The sequence below is a fragment of the Mustela erminea genome, chromosome 13 (assembly GCF_009829155.1).
Source record: "Mustela erminea isolate mMusErm1 chromosome 13, mMusErm1.Pri, whole genome shotgun sequence".
NCBI classification, from domain to species: Eukaryota; Metazoa; Chordata; class Mammalia; order Carnivora; family Mustelidae; genus Mustela; species Mustela erminea.
In genome coordinates, this window is record NC_045626.1 from 76,620,838 (window position 1) to 76,638,946 (window position 18,109).

Genomic DNA, 18,109 nt, shown 5'->3' on the forward strand with positions numbered 1-18,109 from the left:
TGCGTTCATTTTCTTTTTTTTTTTTTTTTTTAAAGATTTATTTATTTATTTGACAGACAGAGGTCACAAGTAGGCAGAGAGGCAGGCAGAGAGAGAGGAGGAAGCAAGCTCTCTGCTGAGCAGAGAGCCCGATGCGGGGCTCGATCCCAGGACCCCGGGATCATGACCTGAGCCGAAGGCAGAGGCTTTAACCCACTGAGCCACCCAGGCGCCCCTCATTTTCTTTTTTTTAACTTAAAAAATCTCCGGATATTTAATATTTATATGTACTTTTTTTTTTGCCTTTAAGAAATGTTTTTATTTTTCAGGTGCTGTTACCAAATTATATTGACAGAGTTCATTAAAAATCTGCTTAGTACAAAACTGATTCGATCCAAAAACATTAGGATTCTAATAAATAAGTGCATCTTCTTGCTGCATAAAATATATATTTTTTTAATGCAGCTATATATGTGTGTGTGTGTATATATATATATATATATATACACACATAATTAGCACTGTCATCAATCAATTCACACTGCTTCAACCCTTTGCTTGTGTTTCTGGTTTACTCTGCCATAAAATGAGTTTCAAAGGTATGTGATAGGGTGGGGACATGTTTAAGGAATAGTTCTGGGTTGAGGGTAAGGAATTTGGAGCTGAGAAAATAAAACATGGTGAACTCAAGGAGCCCATCTGCCATTTTGTACCTCAGTCAACCTTTTCTGGAGCTAGAATAACTCTTTTTTAAGTACTAGTTAATAAAGTCAACAGGTGATTAAGCACTGTTTTTTTGTTTGTTTGTTAAGTTTTTTTTTTCTTACTTTTATTTGACAGATAGAGATCACAAGTAGGCAGAGAGGCAGGCAGAGAGAGAGGGGGGATGCAGGCTCCCTGCCAAACAGAGAGCCCGATGCGGGACTCGATCCCAGGACCCTGAGATCATGACCTGAGTTGAAGGCAGAGGCTTTAACCCACTGAGCCACCCAGGTGCCCCATTAAGCACTGTTAAAAAGAAAACTACAGGGAGCCTGCTCTCCCCAACCCCCGCCTGCCTCTGCCTACTTGTGATCTCTGTCTGTCAAATAAATAAATAAAATCTTTTAAAAAAAAGGAAGAACAAAAAAACCCACAGGCTCAAAATGGTGTCACTGAGGTTAAGACCCCAAGTCGGTAAAGCAGGACTTCTAACCCAACTGCAGTTTCAACAACCCCCCCCCCCCGCCCCCGAAATGTAATATTTAACCAGTCAACAGGGGAATTTTCTGGTTAACACTAGGAAATTTACTGATAAGCCCCTTCAGTTCCCCTCGGGAGGGTGACTTTGCCTAAAACAATGGATTCTTTGCTAATCATTTGCTTTTATCCATTCCCTCTCTACCTTTAAAAACCTTTCCTTTTCTGTAGCCTTTTGATCTCTTATTTGCTTGCTAGACTGGATGCTGCCTGATTCAAAAATCAATTAATAAAGCCAATTAGAGAGATTGTCTGACTGACTGGCTCAGTCAGAGGTGCATGTGACTCTTGACTTCAGGGTCGAGAGTTCAACCCACAATGGTGTAGAGATTACTAGAAATAAATAAATAAATAAATAAATAAACAAACTTAAAAAAAATAAAGCCAATTAGATCTTTAAAATTTAAATTTTTTATTTTTATTTCATAGCACCTACTATGTGCCAACATAACATGGCTGTAAAGGGAAGTGGTTGTTCTATGTGCTGCTTAATCTTTTCTGGGGGGATGTTTTACAGATCATTGTGAATGATGAACAGCATTGCCCTATATGGTAGCCACTGGCCACATCTGGCTATTTAAAATAATATTAACCGGGCTCGGTGGGGTAGGGGGTTGGGGGGGGTGCTCAGTCAGTTAAGCATCTGACTCTCGATTTCGGCTCAGGTCATCATCTCATGGGCTGTGAGATCAAGCCCCATGTCGTGGCCCTGTGTCGTGGGGCCCCACGCTCATCATGGAGTCTGCTTGAGATTCTCTCTCTCCCTCTGCCCCTTCCCCAACTCTTCGTGCTTCTCTCTCTCTAAGGAACTAAATCTTTATAAAGTAATAAAGTAATATGAAGTAATTACAATTAAATACAATTAAAAGTTCAGTATCTCAGTTGCAGTAGTCACATTTTGAGAGCTCGACACTCACATGGTGCTAATGACTATCACCTAGAACTCAGCCACAGAATGTTTCCAGCATCACAAGAAGTTCTATTGGACAGCACTACATATATATTCTCCCTAGAATAAAGACTTTTCTCTTCACATGCAATACTTTGCATCCAACTTTAGAACCTTCACAATTTTGCAGAGTTGGGGTGGGGGTTATTCACTCGTCCCTAAGGCCCCAGAATCCAAGAAAAAGAAGCCCTTATATGACAAGCAATGTGAGGACTCCATCTCAGCATATAGCAAGTTGGGGAGCCTGGGTGGCTCAGTGGGTTAAGCCTCTGCCTTCGGCTCAGGTCATGATCTCAGGGTCCTGGGATTGAGCCCCGAGTCGGGCTCTCTGCTCAGCGGGGAGCCTTCTCCCCCCACCCTGCCTGCCTCTCTGCCTACTTGTGATCTCTGTTAAATAAATAAAATATATTTTTTTAAATTTTTAAAAAGATTTTATTTATTATTTATTTTACAGAGAGAGAGAGAGAGAGATACCACAGTAGGCAGAGGCAGGCAGAGAGAGAGGGGGAAGCAGGCTCCCTGCCAAGAAGAGAGCCCGATGCAGGGCTTGATCCCAGTACCCTGAGACCATGACCTGAGCCGAAGGCAGAGGCTTAACCCACTGAGCCACCTAAATAACCCACAGATGCCCCTAAATAAATAAAATCTTTAAAAAATATATATATAGCAAGTTGACAAAAAATAAAGCAACAAAGCTACTACAAATTCAGTAAGGTCACTGCTTTAATTTTACCTCCTCACGTAAAAGAGGAGGTGCCCACCTTCTGGCCACATTCAAAAAAACATCAGCTTAGGGATCCCTGGGAAGCTCAGCCATTAAGTGTCTGCCTTCAGCTCAGATAATGATCCTAAGGTCCCGGGATCCAGCCCCACACCGTGCTCCCTGCTGAGCAGGGAGCCTACTTCTCCCACTCTCTCTGCCACTCTATCTCTCTCTCAAATAAATAAATAAAATCTTAAAAACAACAATGGCAGGGGCACCTGGGTGGCTCAGTCAGTTAAGCATCTGCCTTCTGCTCAGGTCATGATCCCAGGGTCCTCACATCAGGCTCCTCCCTCAGCAGGGATCCTGCTTCACCATCTCCCTGTATTCCTCCCCCTGCTTGTGCTCTGTCAAATAAATAAATAAAATCTTAAAAAAAAAAACAAAACAGGGGCGCCTGGGTGGCTCAGTGGGTTGGGCCGCTGCCTTCGGCTCAGGTCATGATCTCAGGGTCCTGGGATCGAGTCCCGCATCGGGCTCTCTGCTCAGCAGGGAGCCTGCTTCTCTCTCTCTCTCTCTCTCTCTCTCTCTGCCTGCCTCTCCATCTACTTGTGATCTCTCTCTGCCAAATAAATAAATAAATAATCTTAAAAAAAAAAAAAACAAAAACCGGGGCGCCTGGGTGGCTCAGTGGGTTAAAGCCTCTGCTTTCGACTCAGGTCATGATCCCAGGGTCCTGGGATCGAGCTCCACATCGGGCTCTCTGCTCAGCAGGGAGCCTGCTTCCTCCTCTCTCTCTGTCTGCCTCTCTGCCTGCTTGTGATCTCTGTCTGTCAAATAAATAAATAAATCTTTAAAAAACAAACAAACCAAAAAAAAAAACCCATCCCAATACCAACAACAACAATATCAGCTTATTATCCAAAAATAACTGAAAAACAATGTTAAGGATTTTCTGCAGTCTCTGAAGGAGACACCAAAGAGGATTAACATTCACAACACACTGTAAATCTTCTTCAATTATCTCTATCTTTTTCCTCTTCTCATCCTCCCACACATGGCACTTGCTTCCTGAAAGCTCTCTGCATCCAAACCCCCTCCAAACCTAGTCTGCTGCCGCTTCTCCCCTTCCTCCCCTGCACAGCAAAGTTCTCTGTTATGTAGCTCTGCAGAATATGTTTTATTTTATTCCATCACACGAATACAGTGCAAAGAGTTACAAAGAGAAAGCTCCCAGGGTGATGTGACCAGGCACACACTCCCCAGTGATCCAACCCCACATCTCTCCTTGGCACCCTGGACCAGTTTCTCTGAGATGACTCATTTTCCCACCAGTGGTTTACCTCCCACATCACTTCCTCTTCGGTCCACTGCTCCCAAGGACCAGAGTCTGGGAGAAACTCATGACTGAGCCTGACCCAGAAGAGAACATTTTGCTGGGATGCCAGAGGGAACTGATGTCATAGGGAAAGGGAGAAAACCGGATGGGCCAGTTCATAGAATGTTTTATCCCCAGTGATAATTGTTTTACTATTACTTTTTATTGGGCACTGCCCTACTCCTTAGTGAATGGCTTGCCTGCCGTGGGAAATACATTAACTCTTAACACTCTGCCAAGGTTAAAGGCTTCTTTTCAATCTGAAGATAAGCCCAACAGTGCCATTCTTATCTTCATATTAGGAATGATCAATGTTCTGGAGCTCCCATGTATTTTAGGTGAAAGCTTATCCCTGTAGAAAGGGCAGTCCTAGCCCATGTATCTGAGAACTCTGATGCCCATCCACCATCATCAAGTCATGCAACTGAAATTAGTGAAGGCACTAGATGTGACAGCTCACACTTCTTATCCTTCCTTATGTTCTCCACATACAACTGAACTCATCATCATTGTCCATTCCCTGTAGATTACTTTCTTCTGCTTTCCTCCCCACCTCAGAATGCTACCCATGCATAACCAGTTCCGTAAGCCAAGAACTTGGAAATCAACCTGGGCTCCTCCTCACTCAGCCCCCACACCCAGTCTATCCCCATGTCCTATGATGTCGTCTCCTTGGGATAACTCACCTCCTTAAGTTTCAATCTCTATTACCTTACGTCAGGCCACTGGCATCTCTTGATTGGAAGAGTGCAGTGTCTACCACCTGGGGTCTCCCTGCGTTGGCCCCCATATTACTTCCCCATGTAACCTACTAGTCAACAGGCCATTTGGAGCTATCGCTGTTCGATTTATTTATTTATTTATTTATTTATTTGACAAAGAGAGAGAGCGCGTGCACAAGCAGGGGGAGTGGCAGGCAGAGGAAGAGGGAGAAGCAGACTCCTCGCTGAGCACAGAGCCCGACATAGGACTTGATTTCAGGACCCAGGATCATGACCCAATCCAAAGGCAGACATTTAACCAACTGAGCCTTCCAGGCACCTCTAACCCCTGTTCTTACCTATATGCACTTTTAGGCCCATCTGACTAAACTATCATATCTTTCCAGAACAGTAAGAATTCATTGCAAAATCACAAATGAATAATGTAGTTTTAAATAAAGGACTCTACAAAGTCCCAGGGAGGGGCTTACAGGGCAATACACAGAAATTCTTCCTACACAGCCCCTTTGTCTCCCCCTGCCACCCACCACCTCCGCCTCATTAAGGCAGGTATTGCCACACCCGTCCCTCATTCCTTGCTTCCGCAGCTGCACTCTAGTCTAATTAGCTTTCGGTCTCCTCCCTATCTCTTACTCCGTATCTCTAATCCTTTCAGCTGCCACTTCCTTCTGAAACTATCTCATCCCAACATAACGCTTTAGAGTCCTTCCTTCGTGGTTACTCACTGCTCTCAGTGGAGTCCACACTCCATAATGTGGTCTACTAGGCTTTGCAAGCCCCAGACCCAGCTCCTCCTCCATCTCCCCCACTTGAACCTTCTGCCCCAGCCATACTGTAGGGCAGTAAGGATCGCCCCTGGTCTGGTGTGCTGTCTTCTATGTGGGATCTGTCATACTCCTCTTTTTCTCTATGATTAACTCCTACTGGTCTTTCAGGGCTCAACCGCAACATCTCCTCCTGGAAGCGTTCCTTATAGTCTCTTAAGATTGTATTAGGTGTTCTCTCAGAGATTTACCCGTATCATAAATGTGCCCTCTATAGCTGTTTGAATAGCAGCTTGAATACACACTTTGAGAACAAAATTGTATTACTACATGCCATGGGTCTCTTACATGGCCTAAAATTTAGCCATAATGCTAAACAGATAAGCAAAAGCTCAAAAGCATGTTCCTGCCTAGAGTCTTAGTAGCGAATGGAACCCATGAGCCCCTTAAGCATTAAGCCATAATTCTGGCCTTATTTGTGTTCTGACCTGCAAAGGTTAGTACCTGGGTTCAAAGGAAAACAAACAAAAATCCACCTTTAGGGTTCCATGGATGGCCATGAATGCCCCCTAGCAATTTAGCTGTGTTCCTTCCAATTCTACACTTGACCCTCTCTCCACATCAGGGCACAACATTTTCATGTCTATGAACGCCTCTGGTGATTGCATGCTGTGAGAGCACAACATAAGCTGCATCGTTACTGTTCATAAGCAGTCTTCCACCTTGAGTCCTAGTAGGCTACTTGGTTGACTACTTCTCACCCTAGGAGATGACCAAATTATCTCCAACAAGCATTTTTTGTGGGGGTGGGGAGGCTGATCTTTCCAGGCAACAATTATGTATAAGTGGTAGGAGTCAGATAGTGGTATTAACACACCTAAACACACCCCAAAAATGGGGAGGCATCTGGGCTTCTGGATGCCTTTAGGATACGTAAGCTCCTAAAAGTCTTTGTACTTTGATTCAAGATCATATTTGGCCAGGACTCTTTCCTGCTTGATTTCTGAAGGCTAACAAAGAACAACTAGAAGCTTTACATCATCCAGAATACAACAGATGGTTCTGTTTTATTTTAGAAATAATTTATTGTGCTTTATTCCAATTATAAAAGTAGTACATGCTAATTACAGACAATTTGATAAATACAGAACAGCATAAATAAAAATATAGAAATCACTTCCAACAAGAGATATCTCCACAAACATTTGGAAAGGTATTTTGTTCTATGCTTCTGTTACAAGGAATGAATGTGTGTGTGTGTGTGTATGTGTGTGTGTATTTTTTTTTTAAGGAACCTCCAATGTGTGTGTGTGTTCCCTTGAATAGAACTGGATAGTACTGCTTAAATTTTTTTTTTTTCAGAATATAAAAAAACTGCATACAGTTGCAGTAACTATTTTCAACTTTACAGAACTATATGAGTTCTAAAGTGAAAGTTCCCACAACTGCATTCTTTGGAGACAACTGGTGTCAACCAATTTAATAGATTCCTTGAGAACATATACTTATATGTGTATAATGTACTTATTTTTTAAAAGATTTATTTATTTGACAGACAGAGATCACAAGTAGGCAGAGAGGCAGGCGGAGAGAGAGGAAGGGAAGCAGCCTCCCTGAGCAGAGGGCCCGATGTGGGACTCAATCCCAGGACCCTGAGACCATGACCTGAGCATGAGAAGGCAGAGGCTTAACCCACTGAGCCACCCAGGTGCCCCTATAATGTACTTATTAAACAATATATCTTTTTAAGCAGACTCCACACCCATCGCAGAATCCAACATGGGCCCAAACACAACTGTGAGATCAAGACCTGAGCCAAGATTGAGTCAGCAGCTCAACCAACTGAAGGCATCCAGGTGGTCCTTAAATAACATTTTATTTTATTTATTTTATTTTTTTTTTAAGATTTTATTTATTTATTTGTCAGAGAGAGAGGAGCAAGAGCGAGCACAGGCAGACAGAGTGGCAGACAGAGAAGAGGGAGAAGCAGGCTCCCCGCCAAGCAAGGAGCCTGATGTGGGACTCAATCCCAGGACCCTGGGATCATGACCTGAGCCGAAGGCAGCTGCTTAACCAACTGAGCCACCCAGGCGTCCCTTAAATAACATTTTATTTTATTTTATTTATTTTTTTTTTTAAAGATTTATTTTATTTGACAGAAAGAGATCACAAGTAGGCAGAGAGGTAGGCAGAGAAAGAGAGAGAGAGAGAGGAGGAAGCAGGCCCCCTGCCCAGCAGAGAGCCCGATGCGGGACTCGATCCCAGGACCCTGAGATCACGACCCGAGCCGAAGGCAGAGGCTTAACCCACTGAGCCACCCAGGTGCCCCATACATTTTAAATTCATTTTAGGGATGCCTGGGTGGTTCAGTGGGTTAAAGCCTGATCTCAGGGTCAAACCCCACATCGAGCCCTGCATCGGGCTCTCTGCTCATCGGCGAGCTGCCTCCCCGCCTCTCTCTGCCTGCCTCTTGGCCTACTTGTGATCTTTTGTCTGTCGAATAAAGAAAGAAAAATCTGGGATGCCTGGGTGGCTCAGTTGGTTAAACAGCTGCCTTCAGCTCAGCTTATAATCGCAACGTCCTAGAATCGAGTCTCACATCAGGCTCCTTGCTTGGCGGGGAGCCTGCTTCTCCCTCTTCTCTGTCTGCCACTCTGTCTGCCTGTGCTCGCTCTTGCTCCTCTCTCTCTGACAAATAAATAAATAAAATCTTAAAAAAAAAAAAAGAAAAAAAATCTTTATTTATTTATTTTTTAAAGATTTTATTTATTTATTTGACAGAGAGAGATCACAAGTAGGCAGAGAGGCAGGCAGAGAGAGAGGAGGAAGCAGGCCCCCTGCTGAGCAGAGAGCCAATGTGGGACTGGATCCCAGTACCCCCAGATCATGACCTGAGCCGAAGGCAGCAGCTTAACCCACTGAGCCACCAAGGCGCCCCTGAAAGAAAAATCTTTAAAAAATAATTTTAATTATAACTAAATTAGCATGACCTTAATATCCTCCAAAATACCATTTAATAATCATAACATTCAAAATTATGTTGAACCACTCTTATCAGGGGTTCAATTTTTTTTTATAATTGCACAGAATGCAATGAACATACATAATTTATTGTGAGGATTTCTTATTTCCTAATGATAAAATTCTACAATTGAAATTACTGGACCAAAAGCTGTATGTATGTATATTATCAGGACCTGATGTATACCATCGCTCTACCTTCCAAAAAGGATATACACTCAGTAGTTATGCATGGGTGCCTAATTTCTGTTTTTATTTTAAAAGGCTCAGAGGCAGGGCCATCTGAGTGGCTCAGTCGGTTGAGTCTGAGACTTGATCTCAGCTTAGGTCTTGACCCCAGGGTCCTGAGTTCAAGCCCCACCTTGGATTCCACGCTGGGCTTGAGTCTACTCAAAAAAAAAAAAAAAGAAAAGAAAAGAAAACAACGACAACCTCAGAGGTGGTGTAACTACAAATCAACTACTGTACCTTCAGATTAAATGTGTGGTTTTATTCTCTTGCTATTGCTAGTATTAATGGAGTTCTTGTTTTTTTTTTTTTTAAACACTCAACGTGGGGCCCAAACTCACAACCGGGAGATCTAAGAGTCACCCACGACTGAGCCAGCCAGGTGACCCTAGAGTATGTTTTTAAAGAGTTTCAGGAGTGCCTGGGTGGCTCAGTGGGTTAAAGCCTCTGCCTTAGGCTCAGGTCATGATCTCAGGGTCCTGGGATAGATCCCCACATTGGACTCTCTGCTCAGTGGGGAGCCTGCTTCCCCCTTTCTCTCTGCCTGCCTCTCTGCCTACTTGTGATTTCTCTGTCAAATAAATAAATAAATAAAATATTTAAAAATAAATAAATAAATAAATATTTTTAAAAAATAAATAAAATTTTAGAAAAAAAAGCTTCCATACCTGCCCCCCAACATTTATTATAAAGATTTCCAGATATACAAAACGGTTGAAAGAATGGCACACTGAGGGGCGCCGGGGTGGCTCAGTGGGTTAAAGCCTCCGCCTTCGGCTGGGGTCATGGTCTCAGGGTCCTGGGATCGAGCTCCACATCGGGCTCTCTGCTCAGCAGGGAGTCTGCTTCCCTTTCTTTCTCTGCCTGCCTCTCTGCCTACTTGTGATTTCTCGCTGTCAAATAAATAAATAAAATCTTAAAAAAAAAAAATAAAGAAAAGAAAAGAAAAGAATGGTACACTGAACACACTGAACGCACCCGCCGTCTAGATTCTACAGTTAACATTCGGCTGCATTTGCTTTTGCGCACCTGCCCATGCATCAGTTCAGAGATTTCATTTTTAATACACAAGTTCTTTTTAGATGTCTATTTTTGTAAAGTCCCCAAGTTCAGTGCCCTGAACTATGGGTGGTAAATGTGAAAAAGTGCCAAAATGGCAGTCTACCCGAGCTCCTGAGAGGCTCGCCCCACAGGCTGGGAGCTCGGCTTCGGGTTCGAATCCCGACTCCACCAGGAGACCTCAGTTTTCTCACCTGTCAACATCGGAATCCCACCATCTTCGGGGAGGATTAAAAGCACAAATAGTGGGAGTTACTCTGTAGCGACAGCTGAGATAGCTGAGACTCTTTCACACCCTGCTAGCCTCCCCGAATGTCAAGGCCAAGTTCTGGAGGCCATCTCCAGCCCCTCACACTCATCTTTAGTCCATTTGAGACCCTCAGTTCCAAGCGATTGTAAAATGGGGGCAGGATCGCCCAGCGGGCTACTGACCTGAGTTTGAAGGCCGCGAAGGCCCCACCCAGGCCACCGTCCGGGACTCCTTCAGGCCGCAGCAGGGTCAGCCTGCGGCCCGGGCCTGGCTCCCTCCCTCCGGCGCCCCGCACAAAGAGTGACTGCCCGCGGGCCCCACACGGGCCGCGACCCGCGTCACCTCAAGGAGTGCTCACAAAAGCCTGTGAGGTAGCGCTACAGAGGCAGAAAACTGAGGCCCAGGCACTTGCCCCTGTCCCGGCCACTTGTCCATGAATCCGGCGAGGGAGCTGCCTTCAGAGAATTCGGAAAATCGAACCCAATTCGCCAGACTCCAAGCTCTCCCTCACTTTGCTCCCGGGCCCGCCAGCACCTACAGGGGGCGCCGGCCTGCGCGCAAGCGCAGTTATCGCAGCCGCGTCCCCTTTAAGACGATTTCTTTTGCTTCCTCCGACCCCTCCGCTTCCGCTCCGCCGTTCCCACAATGCAGTGCGGCTGAGCGCCTCCGAGCCCGCGGGGACGCTGCGGGGGAACCCCGGCTGAGGCGGCGGCGGCGGCGGCGACGTGGGCTGCGGCGGGCCCGCGGCGTCGGGCGGTGCGGATGTCGGGCTGGGCGGACGAGCGCGGCGGCGAGGGAGACGGGCGCATCTACGTGGGGAACCTTCCGACCGACGTGCGCGAGAAGGACCTGGAGGACCTGTTCTACAAGTACGGCCGCATCCGCGAGATCGAGCTCAAGAACCGGCACGGCCTCGTGCCCTTCGCCTTCGTGCGCTTCGAGGACCCCCGGTGAGGCCCCGCTCCACCCGCCCGCCTGAGGCCTCGGGCCCCTGCCGCCTTTCCTCCCCCTCCCCTCCGGGACCTCCCCTCCCCCTTCCGCGCAGACCCCTCACGGCGCCCCCGGGTGGAGGATGAGGCCTCCTCTCACAGCAGGCTCCGGCCGTCCTTTGCTTCGTCGTCACTTCCTCTAGGATTATTATTTTTTTTTTTTACTTTACTTAAAAACACAAAAGCTGGGCGTTTGGAGGGCCCCGGCGCGCCCAGACCGGCGTCGGGGATGGTACACACGACCAATCTCTCCCTCACCGCTGGAGAGGCACCCTTCAGGGGAAGCGGCCCGGAACTAGCCGGGAGAGGACTTCGTGAACAGAAGTGGCCAGTCGCCCTCCCTGCCCACCCCTCCCCCCAGCCAGAACTCGCCGTTACGGGGGAACAGACTGCGGGGATGTGGTCGTCTTTGGAGGTCGTAAAGGGGTGTCTGTGATGGAATAGATCTCCAATCTCGCGCGCCCCGGCGGGCCATGGTCTAGTCCTTACAAAAGCTCCAGGGATTTGGGAAAAACTAAAATAGTCTGAGGGGAGGACTCTGACTTCACTCCACTTCTCTGATGAGGGAGGCACTGCTGGATGCTTAGGACCCCAAGCATTGGGAAGTTCTTGATCCCTAAACAGACTCAAAGGGGTCTTTGTGATTTTGCAAACTTTGTCGGCCTCATGGCCAAAAAAGACCGGGGAACTTTCAAAACTGATGGTTCTTAGGAGCCACCGCATGGACTGGTCACTGCACTTGGGGTAAATAAGAGCCCGCTCAGCTTCCCAGCAGTGACCCAGGCAGTGCTTTCATCTATTCTGCACCTGGCAGGCTTCACTACAAGGACTGTCCATAGGGTGTCTTGCATCCCTGGTGTGGTGGTATAGGGCAAGGAGGGTATCTGAGGACAGGGAGGTAGGAAGCACCCTGAGGCTTTGATGACTGACAGAGCTCATTCTTAAGCGCCTTGCCATTTGCCTCAGAAAACGGAAGTAGGTATTTTTACGCCTAAACTGGAGAAGGTTGCACCTCTGAAACACTTTGTGTGTTTTTTGAACAGTTACCATGTATCAAATACCACTTCAGCATTTTCAATAACCTATAAAAGAGGTAGTGTTAGGCACATTTTACAATGTTAAAAAACACGGAGGATTTAGAGTTGCTGATAAAAGAGAATGCTAGTAAGTGATCAGCATTTGAACCCCCTATGCTGTTAACGCTGTTCTTTAAAACACAGACTTACTGTATGATATGCTACATTGTCATCTCTTTTCTCCTTCCTTCCATAATAGAAAAGCTGTCTTTTGATATCACTAGATGCCAAGTTTCTAGCAAAGCACTGCACACATAGTATCTTATTTAATTCTTACAATAACCCTGTGAGATAGGCATATTACATTTAAGAGAGGTGAAAACTTGATATAGGCATTTATCCAAAGAGAGATACTAACAAGTAGCAGAAGAATGATTTGAACTTGTCAGTCGGTATTCAGAATCTGCTCTTCAACCTTAGCAGTTCTGCCTCTCCTTCACTTTGTTGTAAATACAGCACTAGTCATGGTCATCATTGCTTTTAACCTTGTGACTAGAATCTTGAGCAATTACGTGCCTGTGACAACTGAATGATAACTTCTTCATTAGTGTAACTTTGGTTTTGCTTGTCCATCCAAACTCTGAGGCCATTCTTTCTCTAGTCCAATACTGGAGAACCAACTTGGATCCCCTAGAGACCTAGGGAAGACTGAAAGTAACTTCATTGAATATTTACCTCTTTTGGCAAAGCTGTACCCAGCTTTGGTCTTTACAACTTAATTTTCCAAACCACACTGAAAAGGTACACATGAGAGTTATATATTTCTTACAAAGCACAAAGCATCTGTCTTTTGAGCCTCATTTCTTTTTAAATGAATTTTTCTTTCTATAGACTTGATTTTACTAGGCCTTGTTGAAGAATAAAGGACTAGTGTGTGGTGGGCATTCTGAGAAACTGCTCACAGGGTTAGAGAAATCTACTGAAATCTGTCAAGCTGATCCGAATTAGTCGTCTTATAATTCATCTGTTTGCCCCATTATTATCATTCCATACTTAGAAAACTCCGTGACAGTTGTAAAGTTTAATTTTAATATTATGAAAGGTCTTCACACGAATGCAGTATCGCATCAAGATTGTTTTGTTTTTCTGGTTCATTTCCCTTTTATACTTGTTACTCAAACCCCTCACTGGGAAGTAAGTCAGCCTCCTGAGCAGCACTAACTCCTAACTTTTCTTTGCAGAGATGCTGAAGATGCAATTTATGGAAGGAATGGTTATGATTATGGCCAGTGTCGGCTTCGTGTGGAGTTCCCTAGGACTTACGGCAGTCGGGGTGGGTGGCCCCGTGGTGGGAGGAATGGACCTCCTACAAGAAGATCTGATTTCCGAGTTCTTGTTTCAGGTATGTTCCTTTAAAACTGAATGAGATGATGCATGTAAAATTCTTAGCACACAATCTGGCCTCCAAGAAATGTTAGCTTTTACTCTTCAGTGCATGGGACACATGGGGCTTTCTTTTCAATAGCCTTTGCACAGTCTGAAGCCCTGCCTCTTGCCGCTGAGGCAGGTAGCTTGCAAATGAAACTGCATTGGTAGTGTAGTCTTGGTAGAACATCAGCTTACTTCTTATAAAGAAGTTTTCTGGTGTTGAAAGGGAAGATAGTAGCAAAACCCTGTGAGCTAGAATTCTGTAGAGATGCTTTCTTTTGTAATGTACTGGGTATCAGACTTGCTGGACATTCCAGGAACTAGATTTGAACTACTGCCCAGCTTTGGATGCTGAAAAAGGCCAGATTTTGGTGGTGGCTTTGGAATTATATAAAAAAGAAAACAAAAGAACTTGGAATTTTAGGGGTCGTATTGCAGAACGTAGAATGAAATGTCTAGTGTTGACAAGTGATGAAATGCCAAGTTCAGGGGCGTATTCTTCTTTTCAAAATACTAAAGCCCTGGTAAAGACTTGGGCCTTCTGCACACTGCAGGGGCATTTTAGGACCATGGTGGAGTGAATGTATTGAGAAACCTGGCACTTTTCTTATATGTAAATGTCACACAGTTACAGCAGACTTAAGAGCAATCCTCTCAGTATCTGCCTATCTTGTGTCCCTTTGTAATTTTTTAACCCCAGAACTATTCCCTCCTTCAGGATGTCATACATATTTTTTTTTCTCTCCATGCTGCTCTGAAATCCTGCTTAGAAAACTATTAGGAAATGGCTGCAGTCCTGAGCTGTGAGCGGTAAACACAGCCTTTGAGAGCAGGAGCACATTTCCCTTTCATGATATCAGGTAGGGTTGTATAATTCCCGACTAGTTATAGCGTCTGAGTCTTACCTTTCCCCCCCTGTATAGAAGAATGTTGGTGATCTTTTGAAAGGTACCTTGTTTAGTTTGTTAGTCATTCACACCTTCAGGAAAACAAACTTGAGATTTTTGTTGTGTTGTCACCTTCAGCTATGCCTTGGTTATTATTTCATTGGATACTTTCAAAATTCCCATGTCCTGAGAACCAAGTCAAGCAAGAGATAATTGGTACTGATAAGTTTCATAATGGAGAAAATGAGAACTCAAAGTCTTGGGAATTGTTCTTAAATATGGAGGATAACGAAAGAAAGGCTGTGAATTCTCAGAGATACTAAACTGTATGGGGTGGACTTCTTACTCTGTTGGAAGGGCTTGGTCTCTGGAAGATTAGCATAGAACCAACTTTTAATGGTGATTTACCACACATACTTTAGTACTTACTGCTGGTTTTATGCCCTTTATGACTTGTCATTGAATTTGAATTTGAAAGTAGCGATGGACAAAAAAGGGACCCTAGGTACTGCTGGCTCTTAACAGGTCAGTTAACGTGGCTGAAGGATATGGCCTTTTCTCTTCTGTTGTCCATGCATAGGACTTCCACCATCAGGTAGCTGGCAGGACCTGAAGGATCATATGCGAGAAGCTGGGGACGTCTGTTATGCAGATGTGCAGAAGGATGGAATGGGGATGGTTGAGTATCTCAGAAAAGAAGACATGGAATACGCCCTGCGTAAACTGGATGACACCAAATTCCGCTCTCATGAGGTGGGTTTTCAACTTTTTTTTTTGTTGGTTCCCAACTTTTTTGAGCTTGCTCCTAAGCCACTCCACCTGAAGATGACCTAGCAGAAGTAGCAGCAGGCCATGCACTTGCCATTTGATAACCTCATAGTACCATTAAAGATCTAAAGTGGTTAAAGCCAGGGAATTAATTCATCATGCCCAAACCCTTCGGGGTCATAACAAAGAAGTTTGCAGTCATAGTATTTTTAATCTGGAGAGAATACTGGTGCAGTCTGTCATCATGTGGTGAACTATTCTGTCATACCATCCCTTTCACAACTGGCTTAATCTGCAGTGTACCTCTGTGAACCTAATTATTATGGTTGTCCCTCTGGGTCTAGTCTGTGCTCTGCAAGCCAACTTCATCATCTCAGCTCTTCTAAGGTTCTCACCTTATTTTTCCCTTCTGAAGAGTAATGCATGCAGATTGTCACCTTGGCATTTTCTTGTAATAACCTTAGTTCTCAGGACTTAGTTCTTGGTCTTTCAGGAAGGCTGCTGCTGCTTTGGATCTCTCAGTTTGATTCATATGTTGACTATCCCTTTGATATCGCTGAGATAAGACAGCAGACCCAAGTGGACATTGCTTTTTCTGGTTATCTTGTCTTAACTGTGGAGTTTAGATATGTCTGGGTCCATTTCTTTTTCTAAGGATTCATATAGTTCCCCGATTTTATGACTTGGAAAATGCATGGCTTAACAGTGCTTTTGCTCAGACTGAATTTGGAGCAGAAACAAAACAGGACCTGGGGGCACCTGGGTGGCTCAGTTAGTTAAGTGACTGCCTGTGGCGCAGGGAGTCTGCTTCTTCCTCTGACCCACCCCCCCCCCCATGCACACTCATTCTCTCTCTCAAATAAATAAATAAATAAAATCTTATTAAAAAAACAAAACAAAACAGTATCTGGTCCTCAGTTATACTGCAAAACAGGGCCTCAGTAATGATAAATCCAATTACTGACTTTACCTAGGGAATTCTGCATCCAGCTTCTTTCATCTTAGCATTTTTAGATTCTCTGAGAGTGTTGGCTGAGGGGAAAGGGCATACGCTAGCCTGGACATGACTCCTCTGCCACTTAATAATTTCTCTTGGTTTTTGTTTTTGTTTAAGATTTTACTTACTTATTTGACAGAGAGAGAGATTACAAGTAGGCAGATAGGCAGGCAGAGAGAGGGGGAAGCAGGCTCCCTGCTGAGCAGAGAATCCCGGTGCAGAGCTCAATCCCAGGACCCTGAGACCAAGACCCGAGCTGAAGGCAGAGGCTTAACCCACTGAGCCACTCAGGCACCCCTCACTTAGTAATTTCTTAGCTGAGCTATGCTCTGAACCTTGGTTTCTCGCTATGCAAAACAGGAACAATAATAACACTTTCTCATAAGAGTTGCCAGGAAGCTAACTTATGAGGATAACTGCATCTAACCCAGGTCCTGGCACATGAGAGGTGTTGAATTCAGGTTAGCTTCTGCCATAGGCATCTATCCAAAGATGCATATATGAGGTGGCAGGGGACTGAATTGTATGACCTCTGAGATCCTTTCTAGTTCTTAGATTTAGGGGTCAGTGGCAGTAATTCAGTTGTATTAACAGTAGTAGCTAGTATTTGAGCATTTACCACATGTGAAGCTGCTGTTTATTATTTGTGTCACCCTGGAACAGATAAGAACGTTGTTTTCCTCATTCTTGAAATGAGCTATTAAGCATACCTACCTCATAGCATTATTGTGAGGGTTTAATGAGATAACATCATGCCAGACAAACAGTAAGTGTTCAGTACTTAACTATTGTTAGGCAGCCATGTTAGGTATTAGTGTGCTGTATTCTTCTGGGTCTTATTTTTTCCTGTATTCTTTTTGTTTAAATTTCAGGGTGAAACTTCCTACATCCGAGTTTATCCAGAGAGAAGCACCAGCTATGGCTACTCACGGTCTCGGTCTGGCTCAAGGGGCCGTGACTCTCCATACCAAAGCAGGGGTTCCCCACACTACTTCTCTCCTTTCAGGCCCTACTGAGACAGGTGATGGGAAATTTTTCTTTATTTTTTAGGTGAACTGAGCTGCTTTGTGCTCAGAATCTACATTCCAGATTGATGATTTAGTGTCTTAGGAAATTTTTTTAATTTTTTTTTTAAGGAAATAAAATACATAATTTCTACCAGGGCCATATTGGCAGTGAAGCATTTTAAACTGCAGAAATTGTGGTTTTGGTTCAGAAATAAGTTGTATATTTTTCACCCCTGATTATGGGAAAAAAATCAGTGCTGTGTCTTTGTGGGTTGCTCTACTATGGAGATCAGCAGTTACTGTGACTGAGTCGGCCCATTCTGTTTAGAAATATATTTTAAACGTTTAGTAATTGACATGTGTGGTTGTCCTTGATTAAGTTAATAGATTTCACCAACAGGCTCACTGATTAAAAAGAAAGTCATTGAGTTGTAGCAGCAGCTTATACCCAACTGGTAAGGAGAAGTGGGTAACTTTATTTGGGGACAAAGGTAGTTGCTATGTTGGTGGTTTGAGAATTTCAATTCCAAGTTTCTTCAGGATTACCTTACAATTCAAGGCCAAACTTATAAATGAAGCTGCCTTAAAGAAGGGAGTGTTTAAGATAGGGCAAAGGAATGAAAAGAATAAAACAGACTTTTTAAACTTGGCAGCAGCATAAAGATGACTCAAGATTCTTAAACAAAACCAACTGTGGCAGTTTGGAGGGGAAGGAAAAAAATCTT

General features: G+C 44.5%; 2 protein-coding genes across 2 annotated transcripts in view; one reads left to right on the forward strand and one right to left on the reverse strand.

The window, feature by feature from the left end:
- The window catches only part of DYNLL1 (dynein light chain LC8-type 1), a 33,069-nt gene extending 22,270 nt beyond the window's left edge, over positions 1-10,799 (reverse strand). Inside the window, exon 1 of the mRNA XM_032309139.1 lies at positions 10,475-10,799. The gene's annotated coding sequence lies outside the window, so the exon portion shown is untranslated. The remainder of the gene's footprint in view (positions 1-10,474) is intronic.
- Positions 10,800-10,911: 112 nt separating this feature from the next.
- SRSF9 (serine and arginine rich splicing factor 9) lies at positions 10,912-17,740 on the forward strand. Its single transcript, XM_032309135.1, has 4 exons — positions 10,912-11,242; positions 13,539-13,699; positions 15,193-15,365; positions 17,250-17,740. The coding sequence occupies exons 1-4, from the start codon at positions 11,055-11,057 to the stop codon at positions 17,391-17,393; spliced, it is 666 nt and encodes a 221-aa protein (XP_032165026.1). The 5' UTR covers positions 10,912-11,054; the 3' UTR covers positions 17,394-17,740.
- The last annotated feature ends 369 nt before the right edge of the window (positions 17,741-18,109 follow it).

Excerpts from the sequence above, each read along its gene's own strand:
- SRSF9 (XM_032309135.1), top strand. The coding sequence starts at position 11,055 with ATGTCGGGCTGGGCGGACGAGCGCGGCGGCGAGGGAGACGGGCGCATC. Across the intron at positions 11,243-13,538 it reads GTGCGCTTCGAGGACCCCCG|AGATGCTGAAGATGCAATTT; the intron begins GTGAGGCCCCGC and ends TTTTCTTTGCAG. Across the intron at positions 15,366-17,249 it reads CCAAATTCCGCTCTCATGAG|GGTGAAACTTCCTACATCCG; the intron begins GTGGGTTTTCAA and ends TTTAAATTTCAG.